The sequence below is a fragment of the Staurois parvus genome, unplaced genomic scaffold (assembly GCF_062004578.1).
Source record: "Staurois parvus isolate SC_StPar_1 unplaced genomic scaffold, SC_StPar_1.0 ptg003015l, whole genome shotgun sequence".
Taxonomy (NCBI): Eukaryota; Metazoa; Chordata; class Amphibia; order Anura; family Ranidae; genus Staurois; species Staurois parvus.
In genome coordinates this window covers 34,978-50,000 of record NW_028320811.1, presented here as the reverse complement: position 1 = coordinate 50,000, position 15,023 = coordinate 34,978, and the positions used below count along the sequence as shown (strand labels likewise).

Genomic DNA, 15,023 nt, shown 5'->3' with positions numbered 1-15,023 from the left:
TTAAACCACCTCCAGTCCGGACGCTTTCACCCCCCTTCCGGTCCGGACGCTTTCCCCCCCTTCCGGTCCAGACGCTTCCCCCCCCCCTCTTCCAGTCCAGACGCTTCCCCCCCCCTCTTCCAGTCCAGACGCTTCCCCCCCCCTCTTCCAGTCCAGACGCTTCCCCCCCCCCTCTTCCAGTCCAGACGCTTCCCCCCCCCCTCTTCCAGTCCAGACGCTTCCCCCCCCCCTCTTCCAGTCCAGACGCTTCCCCCCCCCTCTTCCAGTCCAGACGCTTCCCCCCCCCCCTTCCAGTCCAGACGCTTCCCCCCCCCCCCCTTCCAGTCCAGACGCTTCCCCCCCCCCCTTCCAGTCCGGACGCTCCCCCCCCCCTTCCAGTCCGGACGCTTTCCCCCCCCCTTTCAGTTCGGACGCTTTCCCCCCCCTTTCAGTTCGGACGCTTTCCCCCCCCTTCCAGTCCGGACGCTCCCCCCCCCCCCTTCCAGTCCGGACGCTTTCCCCCCCCTTCCAGTCCGGACGCTTTCCCCCCCCTTCCAGTCCGGACGCTTTCCCCCCCCTTCCAGTCCGGACGCTTTCCCCCCCCTTCCAGTCCGGACGCTTTCCCCCCCCCTTCCAGTCCGGACGCTCCCCCCCCCCTTCCAGTCCGGACGCTCCCCCCCCCCCCTTCCAGTCCGGACGCTTTCCCCCCCCTTCCGGTCCGGACGCTTTCACCCCCCTTCCGGTCCGGACGCTTCCCCCCCCCCCTTCCGGTCCAGACGCTTCCCCCCCCCCTCTTCCAGTCCAGACGCTTCCCCCCCCCCTCTTCCAGTCCAGACGCTTCCCCCCCCCCTCTTCCAGTCCAGACGCTTCCCCCCCCCCTCTTCCAGTCCAGACGCTTCCCCCCCCCCTTCCAGTCCAGACGCTTCCCCCCCCCCCCTTCCAGTCCAGACGCTTCCCCCCCCCCCCCCTTCCAGTCCGGACGCTCCCCCCCCCCCTTCCAGTCCGGACGCTTTCCCCCCCCTTTCAGTTCGGACGCTTTCCCCCCCCTTTCAGTTCGGACGCTTTCCCCCCCCTTTCAGTTCGGACGCTTTCCCCCCCTTCCAGTCCGGACGCTTCCCCCCCCCCCTTCCAGTCCGGACGCTTCCCCCCCCCCCTTCCAGTCCGGACGCTTTCCCCCCCTTCCAGTCCGGACGCTTTCCCCCCCCTTCCAGTCCGGACGCTTTCCCCCCCCTTCCAGTCCGGACGCTTTCCCCCCCCTTCCAGTCCGGACGCTTTCCCCCCCCTTCCAGTCCGGACGCTTTCCCCCCCCTTCCAGTCCGGACGCTTTCCCCCCCCTTTCAGTTCGGACGCTTTCCCCCCCTTTCAGTTCGGACGCTTTCCCCCCCCTTTCAGTTCGGACGCTTTCCCCCCCCTTTCAGTTCGGACGCTTCCCCCCCCCCTTTCAGTTCGGACGCTTTCCCCCCCCTTCCAGTCCGGACGCTTTCCCCCACCTTCCTGTCCAGGCCAATTTTCAGCTTTCAGCGCTATCACACTTTGAATGACAATTGCGCGGTCATGCAACACTGCACCCATATGAATTTTTTAGCATTTTTTTGAGACAGATAAAGCTTTATTTTGGTGGTATTTATTCACCGCTGGGATTTTTATTTTTTTTGCTATATAAATGAAAAAGTCCAAAAACTTTGAATAAAAGTGTTTTTTTCTTCTAAAATTTTGCAAATAAATAAATATTTTATGATAAATCTTGGCCAAAATGTATTCAGTTATCTTTTTAGTAAAAAAAAAAAAAAAATATATAACCCAAATTAGTTTATAACCAAAAATTATAATTTTTAAAAATAGTTTTTTACATTTTTATATTATTATGTGTGTTTTTTTTTCTACATACTGTCACCCTAGCAGTACGGTGTCACCATGGTGACACTGTACTACTTGTGGGGGGTGTGAAGAGTTTTTTCTTTTTTACACTGATTGCTCTTACACCCATAAAGGCTGTAAAAGCAATCATTTCTCCTACTCTCTGGCTGCATTCTTGCAGCCATTGAGAACTACTGTGAGAGCTGTGATTGGTCACAGATTGTCACATGGTACAAGGCTGTTGTGAATAGCCCTGTACCATGGAGAAGGAGAAATGATTGCTTTTACATCCTATATGGGTGTAGAAGCAATCTGTGTAAAAAAAAAAAGAATCTTCACCCCCCACAAGTAGTACAGTGTCACCATGGTGACACAGTACTGCTAGGGTGACAGTATGTAAAAATAAAAAAAATAAAAAAACAAATAACAATATAAAAAAATAAAATAAAAATGTAAAAAAAAAATCATAATTTTTGGTTATAAAACTAATTTGGTTTATTTTTTGTTTTTACTAAAAAGACAACTGAATACATTTTGGCCAAGATTTATGATGAAATATTATTTATTTGCAAAATTTTATAAGAAAAACACTTTTTTAAAAAATTTGTGGACTTTTTCATTTACATAGCAAAAAAAATAAAAATCTCAGTGGTGAATAAATACCACCAAAATAAAGCTTTATCTGTCTCAAAAAAATGATAAAAAATTCATCTGGGTACAGTGTTGCATGACCGCGCAATTGTCATTCAAAGTGTGATAGCGCTGAAAGCTGAAAATTGCCCTGGACAGGAAGGGGGTGAAAGTGTCCGGACTGGAAGTGGTTAAACATGTCCAGTAAAAAAATAAAAAATTATCAAATTTTGTCATAAATTTAGGGCCGGACTGGAAGGGGTGGAAAGCGTCCGGACTGGAAGGGGGTGGAAAGCGTCCGGACTGGAAGGGGGGGAAAGTGTCCGGACTGGAAGGGGGGGGGGGGGGGGGGGGGGGGAGTGTCCGGACTGGAAGTGGTTAAACATGTCCAGTAAAAAAATAAAAAATTATCAAATTTTGTCATAAATTTAGGGCAGAGTGTACGCTCCTCGGTGTCTTTGCTAAAAACAATCCCAATGAAGTAAATTAATTGGTTTAAGGGAAGGTATTGCGTCTACCAATGGCGGTATAGATACTGGAATTTGTTTTTTTTTTTCTTTACTAGGCGCTTTCCCGCCGCCCTATAGCAGATATACCCCTACAGGGCAGCAGGGGTGCACAAAATCACGTATATATACGTAATTTTGCATTTCCAGGTAGGGGGTGCGCACGCCCTACATGCACCACTATTCGCAGCCTCTGCTGTCAATCACCGGGTCCCGGCCGGTGATTACTCTCCAGCACCCGGTGATGGCGGAGCTTTACCAACGGAGGAAGAGAAGTGCATGTCAACAATACAGATCTGTCCCGTCAGCTCCTGCGCACTGCACAGGTGCCATACAAGTCTCCCTCTGACCTGTCAGCGTATTGGTGTGCCTGTACATCCCGTACGGCCAATCAGATATACAGACAGGAAGCTGCAAACGCTGTCGGGACTCATTCATTCAGAGAACTCTGTGAATGAATGATGCAGCCTTGTGGGTGAAGCCGCACACGGCCGTGCGGTTTTCGAAAAGCGACAGCGTGCACGGGGAATTGCTGTCACAGGGAGGGGGGCGGATGGGGCGGCTGCAGCAGCTGGAACACGTTCCCAAAGGTGAACTTATCCTTTAGTCTCCAGTCACACCGAATCCGACTTAGAAATCGCTCGACTTCACATGACTTCAAAGTCGGATGTCAGTCCGACTTCAGGTGCGACTTGGAAGACATCTGTGCAACTTCATGCAAGTCGCACCTCAACGTGCAAAAAAGTAGTGCATGGAGTACTTTCAAAATCAGTACGATTGAGTCTGAATCCCACCGATATGATCACTTCCATTGCGGACAATAGGGTGCAATTTGTCCTGTCAAAGTCGCACCGGAATGACCAGAACTGAACGCTCAAATCTGGTTAGAATTACTTTTTAGAATACAGAGGACTATTATACAGAGCTGCAGAGGAATCCCGCCGTCGCTCCTCACTTACAGATTCACAGAGTTGTTTGCAGGTCTGGCTGGCGTCGATCTTCCCAGCGAAGGAGACGGTGGGGACGGTCGTGTTCAGTTCATGAACGATGCGATCGTCTATCGTCCTCATCACCCGGAGGATTTCCTGTGTAGAGGATACAAGGAGGGTCACATCACACAGAAGTTACACAGTGAAATATGCAGCAACTGATACACCACCGGAGTGGTCAGTCCCATTATGACATGACGAAAAAACAAACAAAAAACAAAACAAAGCCATCCTGTACAGAGAACACAGTCACATCAGACTCTGCACCAGGGGAGCTTACACTCTAATGCCACCCCTCCCCCCCAAACACACTATTATTATTATACATTTATATAGCGCTGACATACACCGCAGCGCTGTACAGAGAACACTGAGCCAGTCCCATCAGTCTCTGCACCAGAGGAGCTTACACTCTAATGTCCCCTCCCCCACAGTCACATCAGTCTCTGTACCAGAGGAGCTTACACTCTAATGCCCCCCCCCCCCCCACAGTCACATCAGTCTCTGTACCAGAGAAGCTTACACTCTAATGCCCCCTCCCCCACAGTCACATCAGTCTCTGTACCAGAGGAGCTTACACTCTAATGCCCCCTCCCCACAGTCACATCAGTCTCTGTACCAGAGGAGCTTACACTCTAATGCCCCCCCCCCCACAGTCACATCAGTCTCTGTACCAGAGGAGCTTACACTCTAATGTCCCCTCCCCCACAGTCACATCAGTCTCTGCACCAGAGGAGCTTACACTCTAATGTCCCCTCCCCCACAGTCACATCAGTCTCTGCACCAGAGGAGCTTACACTCTAATGCCCCCTCCCCCACAGTCCCATCAGTCTGTACCAGAGGAGCTTACACTCTAATGCCCCCTCCCCCACAGTCCCATCAGTCTGTACCAGAGGAGCTTACACGCTAATGCCCCCTCCCCCACAGTCACATCAGTCTCTGCACCAGATAGGTTGTTGTGCTGTTGTTCTCCCTCTCCAGACACTAGGGGGCAGGCCTGCTTGCCTGGCCCCAGAAACATGGCTAATTTTGGGATAGGTTCAGGTCATGTTCCCCCTGAGGGACCCAGCTTGTGCTCCCATGCTTCACCTAAACCAGAAACCTGGTCTGTGCCCTAAAAAAGGGGAATCCCTCCCTATCTTCAGAGAGCGGGTTGCTGACTATTTAGTGAGAATTGCAAAGGAGTTGGAAAAGCTGATGAACCTGAAAGCAGATTATAAGAAGAAGAAAGTTCTCCACGATAAGGCATGGAGCAGCAAGCGGCAGAGTCTGAAGCTGGAGCTGAAAGGTTTGGAGGACGTCATGAAGCAGCAGCAGAGTCTGAAGCCGGAGCTGAAAGGTTTGGAGGACGTCATGAAGCAGCAGCAGAGTCTGAAGCCGGAGCTGAAAGGTTTGGAGGACGTCATGAAGCAGCAGCAGAGTCTGAAGCTGGAGCTGAAGGGTTTGGAGGACGTCATGAAGCAGCAGCAGAGTCTGAAGCTGGAGCTGAAGGGTTTGGGAGGACGCCATCAAGCAGCAGCAGAGTCTGAAGCTGGAGCTGAAGGGTTTGGAGGACGCCATCAAGCAGCAGCAGAGTCTGAAGCCGGAGATGAAAGGTTTGGAGGACGTCATCAAGCAGCAGCAGAGTCTGAAGCCGGAGATGAAAGGTTTGGAGGACGTCATCAAGCAGCAGCAGAGTCTGAAGCTGGAGCTGAAAGGTTTGGAGGACGTCATGAAGCAGCAGTATAGTTTGGTGAAAGCATTGAAGGAAAAGAGCGGAGCTTTCAAAGAAAAGTTCCAGAATGAGGAAAGGTTCCGGCAGATGAAGGGAGACGCCAGTAAAGATCCAGCATCGGCAGTGGCAGTACGGGCGGAGAGAGAGGAGGGGGTCCTGGATGCTGCCCCTGGTATCCCATCCACCTCAGGATTTGCTTCACCAGAGGAAAGGTCAGCCTCTGCCTCCCTCCCCAGCAAGCTGGAGGAACAGCACAGGAGGTAGAGGAAAATGGCGGAGGGCTGCTAAAGTTTATTAATGAGGAGTCTCCCCTAAGTGGAGGGACATTCCGGTTTTCTGAGGATTCTGCGGATGAGGACTCTGTACCTGGTCCTATAAAGGAAAAAAGTCAGCAAAGCCACGCTTTATTAGAAGTGACAGTTTGGACTCCAGTATGGGAAGCCATGTGCACTGCAGAGTTTTGGAGGGAAATCCTCCTGTGTGTGCACAGAGCTCTGCAAGGAAGATGGCTGCTGTGCCTGCAGGACTGCACTCTGCTGGGACTGTGGACTCTGATACCAGGAACCCTGTGACTGTGGACTCTGCTGGGGGGAAGGTAAAGGGGGGATCTGAGACTATTGTTGGACAATCCCTGCTGATGGCTGAAAATGCAGCAGAAAATGGTGGGAGGGAAAATGTCAGCTGCACTGTGAAAGGTGTTGCTGAAACCCAGGGCAGAGTGACCAGGAGTGGAAGGCTTTTGCCTAAGAGGAGTATGTTGGGGGAGGGGGAGACAGGAGCATCTAGTGTGAGTGGGTCTGCTGGGAGCAGTAGTGCCACGAGTGAAAGGAAACATGTGGATGATAAGAGTGCTTGCAATGCTGGAAAGGGGAATGCCTGTGTGTTGGTGGATGGAGGGACTGCTGCTGCCTCTGATGGTAGTTTGCAGAGCGGGGGCTCTGAGGTTCCTGCAACCAATGGGCAGGGTGCAGCTTTAAGGTCCACTACATCTAATGCTGCAAATAAAACCTAGGCTGGGGCTCTGGCTAGGAGGAGGGGGGTCACATCATGCTGTCAGCTCGGGGGAGGGGAGGTCTGCTGCAGGTCTGCATCTGCACCCCTATCCTTCAGGAGGGTGGAATGTGGTGCAGCTCAGGTGGGAAGGTGGGGGTGCTCCCCATCAGGAGGTTGGTTGAGGGTAAGATGTTGGCGATGGGTTTTAAGGCTGATGACATCTTCACTTTGATCAGTCCAGTGGGCTCCTATGAGTATGACCTGTCCTCTGTGCGCCCCGAGTCTCTGCATATTTTCTGGGAGAAGTTTGAACATGTGTATAGGGGTCTGCTGGAGTGGAAGGGACTTGTCCCAAAGGTTGTCTCACGCCAACTTCTAGTTAAGACGGTCACCATCCTAGTAAGGAATGAGTCGATCCCTTCTGCTGACTTGGCTGTCTGGCTGAGAAGATTTGGGGAGCTACTGACCCCTCTGAAGAAGATTGTGGATGAGAGAGGGATATGGACTGGTGGGTGGTCGGTGCGGATGAGAAGGGGATATGGACTGGTGGGTGGTCGGTGGGGATGAGAGGGGGATATGGACTGGTGGGTGGTCGGTGCGGATGAGAGGGGGATATGGACTGGCGGGTGGTCGGTGCGGATGAGAGGGGGATATGGACTGGCGGGTGGTCGGTTCGGATGAGAGGGGGATATGGACTGGCGGGTGGTCGGTGCGGATGAGAGGGGGATATGGACTGGCGGGTGGTCGGTGCGGATGAGAGGGGGATATGGACTGGCGGGTGGTCGGTGCGGATGAGAGGGGGATATGGACTGGTGGGTGGTCGGTGCGGATGAGAGGGGGATATGGACTGGTGGGTGGTCGGTGCGGATGAGAGGGGGATATGGACTGGTGGGTGGTCGGTGCGGATGAGAGGGGGATATGGACTGGTGGGTGGTCGGTGCGGATGAGAGGGGGATATGGACTGGTGGGTGGTCGGTGCGGATGAGAGGGGGATATGGACTGGTGGGTGGTCGGTGCGGATGAGAGGGGGATATGGACTGGTGGGTGGTCGGTGCGGATGAGAGGGGGATATGGACTGGTGGGTGGTCGGTGCGGATGAGAGGGGGATATGGACTGGTGGGTGGTCGGTGCGGATGAGAGGGGGATATGGACTGGTGGGTGGTCGGTGCGGATGAGAGGGGGATATGGACTGGCGGGTGGTCGGTGCGGATGAGAGGGGGATATGGACTGGCGGGTGGTCGGTGCGGATGAGAGGGGGATATGGACTGGCGGGTGGTTGGTGCGGATGAGAGGGGGATATGGACTGGTGGGTGGTCGGTGCGGATGAGAGGGGGATATGGACTGGTGGGTGGTCGGTGCGGATGAGAGGGGGATATGGACTGGTGGGTGGTCGGTGCGGATGAGAGGGGGATATGGACTGGTGGGTGGTCGGTTCGGATGAGAGGGGGATATGGACTGGCGGGTGGTTGGTGCGGATGAGAGGGGGATATGGACTGGTGGGTGGTCGGTGCGGATGAGAGGGGGATATGGACTGGTGGGTGGTCGGTGCGGATGAGAGGGGGATATGGACTGGTGGGTGGTCGGTGCGGATGAGAGGGGGATATGGACTGGTGGGTGGTCGGTGCGGATGAGAGGGGGATATGGACTGGTGGGTGGTCGGTGCGGATGAGAGGGGGATATGGACTGGTGGGTGGTCGGTGCGGATGAGAGGGGGATATGGACTGGTGGGTGGTCGGTGCGGATGAGAGGGGGATATGGACTGGTGGGTGGTCGGTGCAGATGAGGCTGTATGTGTGTGGGAATGTGGTCCAGCATCTGCCCTCCTCAGCCTTCATTGGGAAGGACAGGATTGTGGTATTCTACCCTGGACAGCCCAAGCTCTGCAATAAGTGCGGTTCTCGGGGTCACTTGGCCTCCTCATGTCCAGAGATGAAGTGCTCTCTATGTCAGGATCTGGGGCATCTGGTTCTCGGGGTCACTTGGCCTCCTCATGTCCAGAGATGAAGTGCTCTCTATGTCAGGATCTGGGGCATCTGGTTCTCGGGGTCACTTGGCCTCCTCATGCCCAGAGATGAAGTGCTCTCTATGTCAGGATCTGGGGCACCTGGCTAAGGATTGTAACATCATCAGGTGCAATCTGTGTGATAAGGTTGGCCATTCGTCCAACCGGTGCCCTGAGGCCATGCACAACCAGTCAGCTTTGGTGGAAGAATTTTTTCGTTTGGAGGAGGCAGAGGAGAGGGGGGCTGTGCCAGGGGTCCCCAATGTCTCTGTCCCTGTGGTCCCAGCATCTGACAATCTAATATGTCATCTCCTTGTGTTGTGCCCCCCAAGTGAGGGGCTTCTCTTTCTGTCCTTTCACATCCCCTAGATTTTTGTAAGATCAGATTTTTGAAAAAAGGCTGCATACATGGGATCAATGTTTCATCGTTTCTTATCCTGAGGGGGGGGTTTAGGTGACGGTCGGGTTTCTTGAGATACATTATAAATATAATTCCAGGTCTTTGGAAAGAAGCAGAGCAAAGCTTAGAAACAATACAGATAATCCCCGGCTGTAGAATTAGATGTAACCTTCAATGGGATCCGCTTACCATAAGGGCCGGTTCACACTACATGCCTTTCAGTTGTTTTTTTTCTGCATCCAAAATGCACAGAAAGTAGTTAGATCCAACGCCAATCACGATGTCCAACACCGACCCAAAAACAGAAAGATATAAAAAAAAAAAGTTCCGATCCCGTCGTTGGCTGACAGGCCTCTGCCTCTGAGCTGGCTTGACAGTTCTTAACCACTTCCAGTCCGGACGCTTTCCCCCCCCTTCCAGTCCGGACACTTTCCCCCCCCTTCCAGTCCGGACGCTTCCCCCCCCCCCTTCCAGTCCGGACGCTTTCCCCCCCCTTCCAGTCCGGACGCTTCCCCCCCCCCCCTTCCAGTCCGGACGCTTCCCCCCCCCCCCTTCCAGTCCGGACGCTTTCCCCCCCCTTCCAGTCCGGACGCTTTCTCCCCCTTCCAGTCCGGACGCTTTCCCCCCCTTCCAGTCCGGACGCTTTCCCCCCCTTCCAGTCCGGACGCTTTCCCCCCCTTCCAGTCCGGACGCTTTCCCCCCCCCCTTCCAGTCCGGACGCTTTCCCCCCCCCTTCCAGTCCGGACGCTTTCCCCCCCCCTTCCAGTCCGGACGCTTCCCCCCCCCTTCCAGTCCGGACGCTTTCCCCCCCCCTTCCAGTCCGGACGCTTTCCCCCCCCCTTCCAGTCCAGACGCTTTCCCCCCCCCCTTCCAGTCCAGACGCTTTCCCCCCCCCTTCCAGTCCAGACGCTTTCCCCCCCCCTTCCAGTCCAGACGCTTTCCCCCCCCCTTCCAGTCCGGACGCTTCCCCCCCCTTCCAGTCCGGACGCTTTCCCCCCCCTTCCAGTCCGGACGCTTTCCCCCCCTTCCAGTCCGGACGCTTTCCCCCCCCTTCCAGTCCGGACGCTTTCCCCCCCCCTTCCAGTCCGGACGCTTTCCCCCCCCTTCCAGTCCGGACGCTTTCCCCCCCCCTTCCAGTCCGGACGCTTTCCCCCCCCCTTCCAGTCCGGACGCTTTCCCCCCCCCTTCCAGTCCGGACGCTTTCCCCCCCCCTTCCAGTCCGGACGCTTCCCCCCCCCTTCCAGTCCGGACGCTTTCCCCCCCCCTTCCAGTCCGGACGCTTTCCCCCCCCTTCCAGTCCGGACGCTTTCCCCCCCCCTTCCAGTCCGGACGCTTTCCCCCCCTTCCTGTCCGGACACTTTCCCCCCCTTCCTGCCCAGGTCAATTTTCAGCTTTCAGCGCTATCACACTTTGAATGACAATTGCGCGGTCATGCAACACTGTACCCATATGAATGTTTTAGCATTTTTTTGAGAGAGATAAAGCTATTTTTTATTGGTATTTATTCACCGCTGGGATTTTTATTTTTTTTGCTATGTAAATGAAAATGTCCAAAAATTTGAAAAAAGAGTTTTTCTTATAAATTTTGGAAATAAATAATATTTCATCATAAATCTTGGCCAAAATGTATTCCGTTATCTTTTTAGTAAAAAAAAAAAAAAAAACCCAAATTAGTTTATAACCAAAAATTATAATTTTCAAACATTTTTTTTTTACATATTGTCACCCTAGCAGTATGGTGACACTGTACTACTTGTGGGGGGTGATGAAGATATTTTTTTTTTTTTTTTTTTTTTACACCGATTGATTTGACAGCCTTTATGGGTGTAAAAGCAATAATTTCTCCTCTCTGGCTGCATTCTTGCAGCCATTGAGAAATACTGTGTGCGCTGTGATTGGTCACAGCTTGTCACATGGTACAAGGCTGTTGTTAATAGCCCTGTACCATGTGATCTCTGTGATCATTCACAGATTTCACACGTAGTAAGCAATGATGTCACAAGTGACATCTTGCTTACTTCTCTGCATGTGATCACTGATTGGCCTATCAGTGATCAAATGATCGGGACCTCGCACAGAGGTCCCATCCAACAATCGGTGTTCCACTGTGTCCGGAGGACACACCGGGCATGGGTTTGTGGTGCTGCCGCTCCCAGGGAGCACGCACAAACAGGGTGCGGGGAAGCCATTTATAAATGGCCACCCGACCCTGAACTGTATATAAATGGGCGGACGGGAGGTGGTTAAATATGTAAGGGTTGGGGCCACCCAGGAACATCACCTGATTGATGTCACATGGGGTGGAGTCACATGTGTGATGTCCCCAGGTGGCCCCGCCCCTTACCTATTTAAGAACTGTCAAACCACCGGAGCAGGCAGAGGGCTGGCAGCCATCACTGGGAACGGAACCTTTTTTTTTTTTTTTCCCAGGTTGGCGGCGGCGGGCATCGTGATTGATGCTGGATCTACTGCGGGGGACATTCTTTTAGTTTTTTTCTCTCAATAAAGGACTTGTCAAAGACCGTCTCCTGTCTTTTTCACACTACACTTTTTGTTAATGACTAGCGGTACCATGTACTCCATACTCATTCACATGGGGGGGCAGGATCTTCCAGATTCCGATAAGCCCCCTGCCTGCAGACCCCCAGAACCACCAACCAGGGTTGTGGAGAAGAGGCCCTTGTCCCCATCAACATGGGAACAAGGTCCTTTGGCGTGGGAGTTCCCCTCAAAATCCATACCAGACCCAAGGGCTTGGTATAGAAGGAGGGGGGACCCCATGCCATTTTTTTTTTTTATGGTGCGGTTTTTAAATGCAAACACTGCTTTTTTTTTTCCTTCACTATAGCTCAGAAATTCAGTTGTCACTTTCCCCTCCCAGCTAAAAGACAGAAAGTTTTCTTTTAGTTTATTTCCCCAAGTTAAAAGAAACAAAGTTTCCTGTAACTCAGGGAAAAGTGACATCTAATCGAGTGAAGAAAAAAACAAAGACGGAAATTGCTTTTAAAAATTGGCACCGACATACACTTCATATTGCGAAACAAATTAGTAAAATACTTGTAAACTGAAGCATTATTTTCAATGGATTTTCATTCGTAAACCGAAAATTACGTTAACTGAGGCGTTCGTAAACTGGAGGTATTACTGTATAAGGTATATAATGATACAATGTATAATAGAAGGTATATAATATATAAGGTATGATACAATGTATAATAGAAGGTAAGGATACAATGTATAATAGAAGGTACGGAAGGATACAATGTATAATAGAAGGTACGGAAGGATACAATGTATAATAGAAGGTATATAATATATAAGGTATGATACAATGTATAATAGAAGGTAAGGATACAATGTATAATAGAAGGTAAGGATACAATGTATAATAGAAGGTAAGGATACAACGTATAATAGAAGGTAAGGATACAATGTATAATAGAAGGTAAGGATACAATGTATAATAGAAGGTAAGAATACAATGTATAATAGAAGGTAAGGATACAATGTATAATAGAAGGTAAGAATACAATGTATAATGGAAGATACGGAAGGATACAATGTATAATAGAAGGTAAGGATACAATGTATAATAGAAGGTAAGGATAGAATGTATAATAGAAGGTATATAATATATAAGGTATGATACAATGTATAATAGAAGGTACGGAAGGATACAATGTATAATAGAAGGTAAAGATACAATGTATAATAGAAGGTACGGAAGGATACAATGTATAATAGAAGGTAAGAATACAATGTATAATAGAAGGTAAGGATACAATGTATAATAGAAGGTAAGGATACAATGTATAATAGAAGGTAAGAATACAATGTATAATAGAAGGTAAGAATAGAATGTATAACAGAAGGTAAGAATACAATGTATAATAGAAGATACGGAAGGATACAATGTATAATAGAAGGTAAGGATACAATGTATAACAGAAGGTAAGGATACAATGTATAATAGAAGGTATATAATATATAAGGTATGATACAATGTATAATAGAAGGTACGGAAGGATACAATGTATAATAGAAGGTAAAGATACAATGTATAATAGAAGGTATATAATATATAAGGTATGATACAATGTATAATAGAAGGTACGGAAGGATACAATGTATAATAGAAGGTACGGAAGGATACAATGTATAATAGAAGGTACGGAAGGATACCATGTATAATAGAAGGTACGGAAGGATACAATGTATAATGGAAGGTACGGAAGGATACAATGTATAATGGAAGGTACGGAAGGATACAATGTATAATGGAAGGTAAGTAAGGATACAATGTATAATAGAAGGTACGGAAGGATACAATGTATAATGGAAGGTACGGAAGGATACAATGTATAATAGAAGGTACGGAAGGATACAATGTATAATAGAAGGTACGGAAGGATACAATGTATAATGGAAGGTGAGTAAGGATACAATGTATAATAGAAGGTACGGAAGGATACAATGTATCTCTCCATTCAGAGAGCGAAAACAAGGGGGGGCGGGCTTCACAGTGACCAATCACTGTGACAGCCAATCAGAGGCTATCACAGCGATCAAGTGACCCAGAATTGAGAGTTCCGTGTCCCGATTGGTAGAACAGGACCCAGGGCTCTCAGTGACACCCCGGTCTCTGTGCTGGGAGCACGTCGTGCTGCGCACTCCCAGCAGAAAGCCAGGAATGCAAATTAGTGTCCCCATAGAAGAAAGCCCAGTCCTGTGAGGTCACTGATTTGCGTGCGGTCGGCATCAAGGGGTAAATTTGAGCTACAAAAACCGCCCCAGAACTTGTTGGAGGTTCAGGTGTCTCGGGAGTAGAGATGTGATCTCGCTCCACTGAGAATAATTGATTTTTGCTCCTCAGGCGTTTTGGCGCTTCCAGCTACAAATTCGCTCTGGTGTGAATGGGGCCTTTAGGCACACAGTTAACCCTTTGATCGCCCCTGGATGTTAACCCCTTCCTGCCCAGTGTCATTAGTACAGCGGCAGTGTATATTCGTACCCTGATCACTGTAGAAGTGTCACTGGGGATGTCAGTTCCCACAAAGTGCCAGATTGCCCGCCGCACTATTGCAGTCCAACAAGACGCTGATCACCGCCATTAACTTTATAACTCTCTATAACTTTCACGCAAACCCGGGGTGGATGGGCGTTGGGTTTAACCCCAAAAATGCTGGCCCACCATGCCACGCCATTGCATGCGGTTGCTGCGCAGCCCCGTTCACTTAAAATGGGTAGCGTTTGCCGCCAGCCCCCCTTTCCCAGAATGAAACGGGGGGGTTACTTTTTTTTCTGAATGGACGTTGTGATCTGTGGCCCCCGCGGACGATGCAGTCACCATGTGCTCCCCTCCCCCATTCATTGATGGTGACCCCCCCAGGAATTATTTATTAAATACAATGTATTGAAGTATTGGCGGGCATGCTGGGAGTTGTAGTGCCCCCTGTCTCAGGAGGCCAATATTGGCCCCTGTGGGGCCCCAGCTGGTGGTGAGTGCAGAGGGCAGCAGGTTGGAGGTCACACTGTGGAGGGAGTTCAGTGGTCAGTCCGGTCCGGTGTGTATTTCTGAGCTCTCCCTCCCCTCTTCCCACCATCTTCCCCCTCACCGCCCACCTACCGGCTCCATCACTCACCTGGAACTCCGTGAAATCCTCACAGCTCACCTCTTCACTGGGCGCCGCCATATTGGGAAAGCCAGAGGAGGACCTCGCCGTCTCTGACCTCCGCCTGAAGGTGTCCGCGGCAGTGCCTGAGCCGGGTTATCTCCGTCCGGACACAGAGGGCGCTGCTGCCATCATCACACCTCACAATCGTGATTTCTTGTCACAGAGATCCGGGTTAAGTCTGGCCGGAGAATTCATTCAAAGCAACACCGGTTAGGTCCACTCCCGGCGTCTATCGGGTTTTACTCAAAAACGTCCCCAGAAATGTGCTGGGAAGCGGC

At 50.9% G+C, this 15,023-nt stretch overlaps 1 protein-coding gene across 1 annotated transcript in view; it reads right to left on the bottom strand.

Annotated features, from left to right (window-relative positions):
* MIX23 (mitochondrial matrix import factor 23) overlaps nucleotides 1-14,956 on the bottom strand; it is a 27,116-nt gene extending 12,160 nt beyond the window's left edge. The window contains exons 1-2 of the mRNA XM_089667089.1: nucleotides 14,713-14,956; nucleotides 3,932-4,057 (exon numbers count right to left, since the gene is read on the bottom strand). Coding sequence (XP_089523215.1) covers nucleotides 3,932-4,057; nucleotides 14,713-14,763 — 177 coding nt within the window. The 5' untranslated portion in view covers nucleotides 14,764-14,956. The remainder of the gene's footprint in view (nucleotides 1-3,931; nucleotides 4,058-14,712) is intronic.
* Nucleotides 14,957-15,023: the final 67 nt, after the last annotated feature.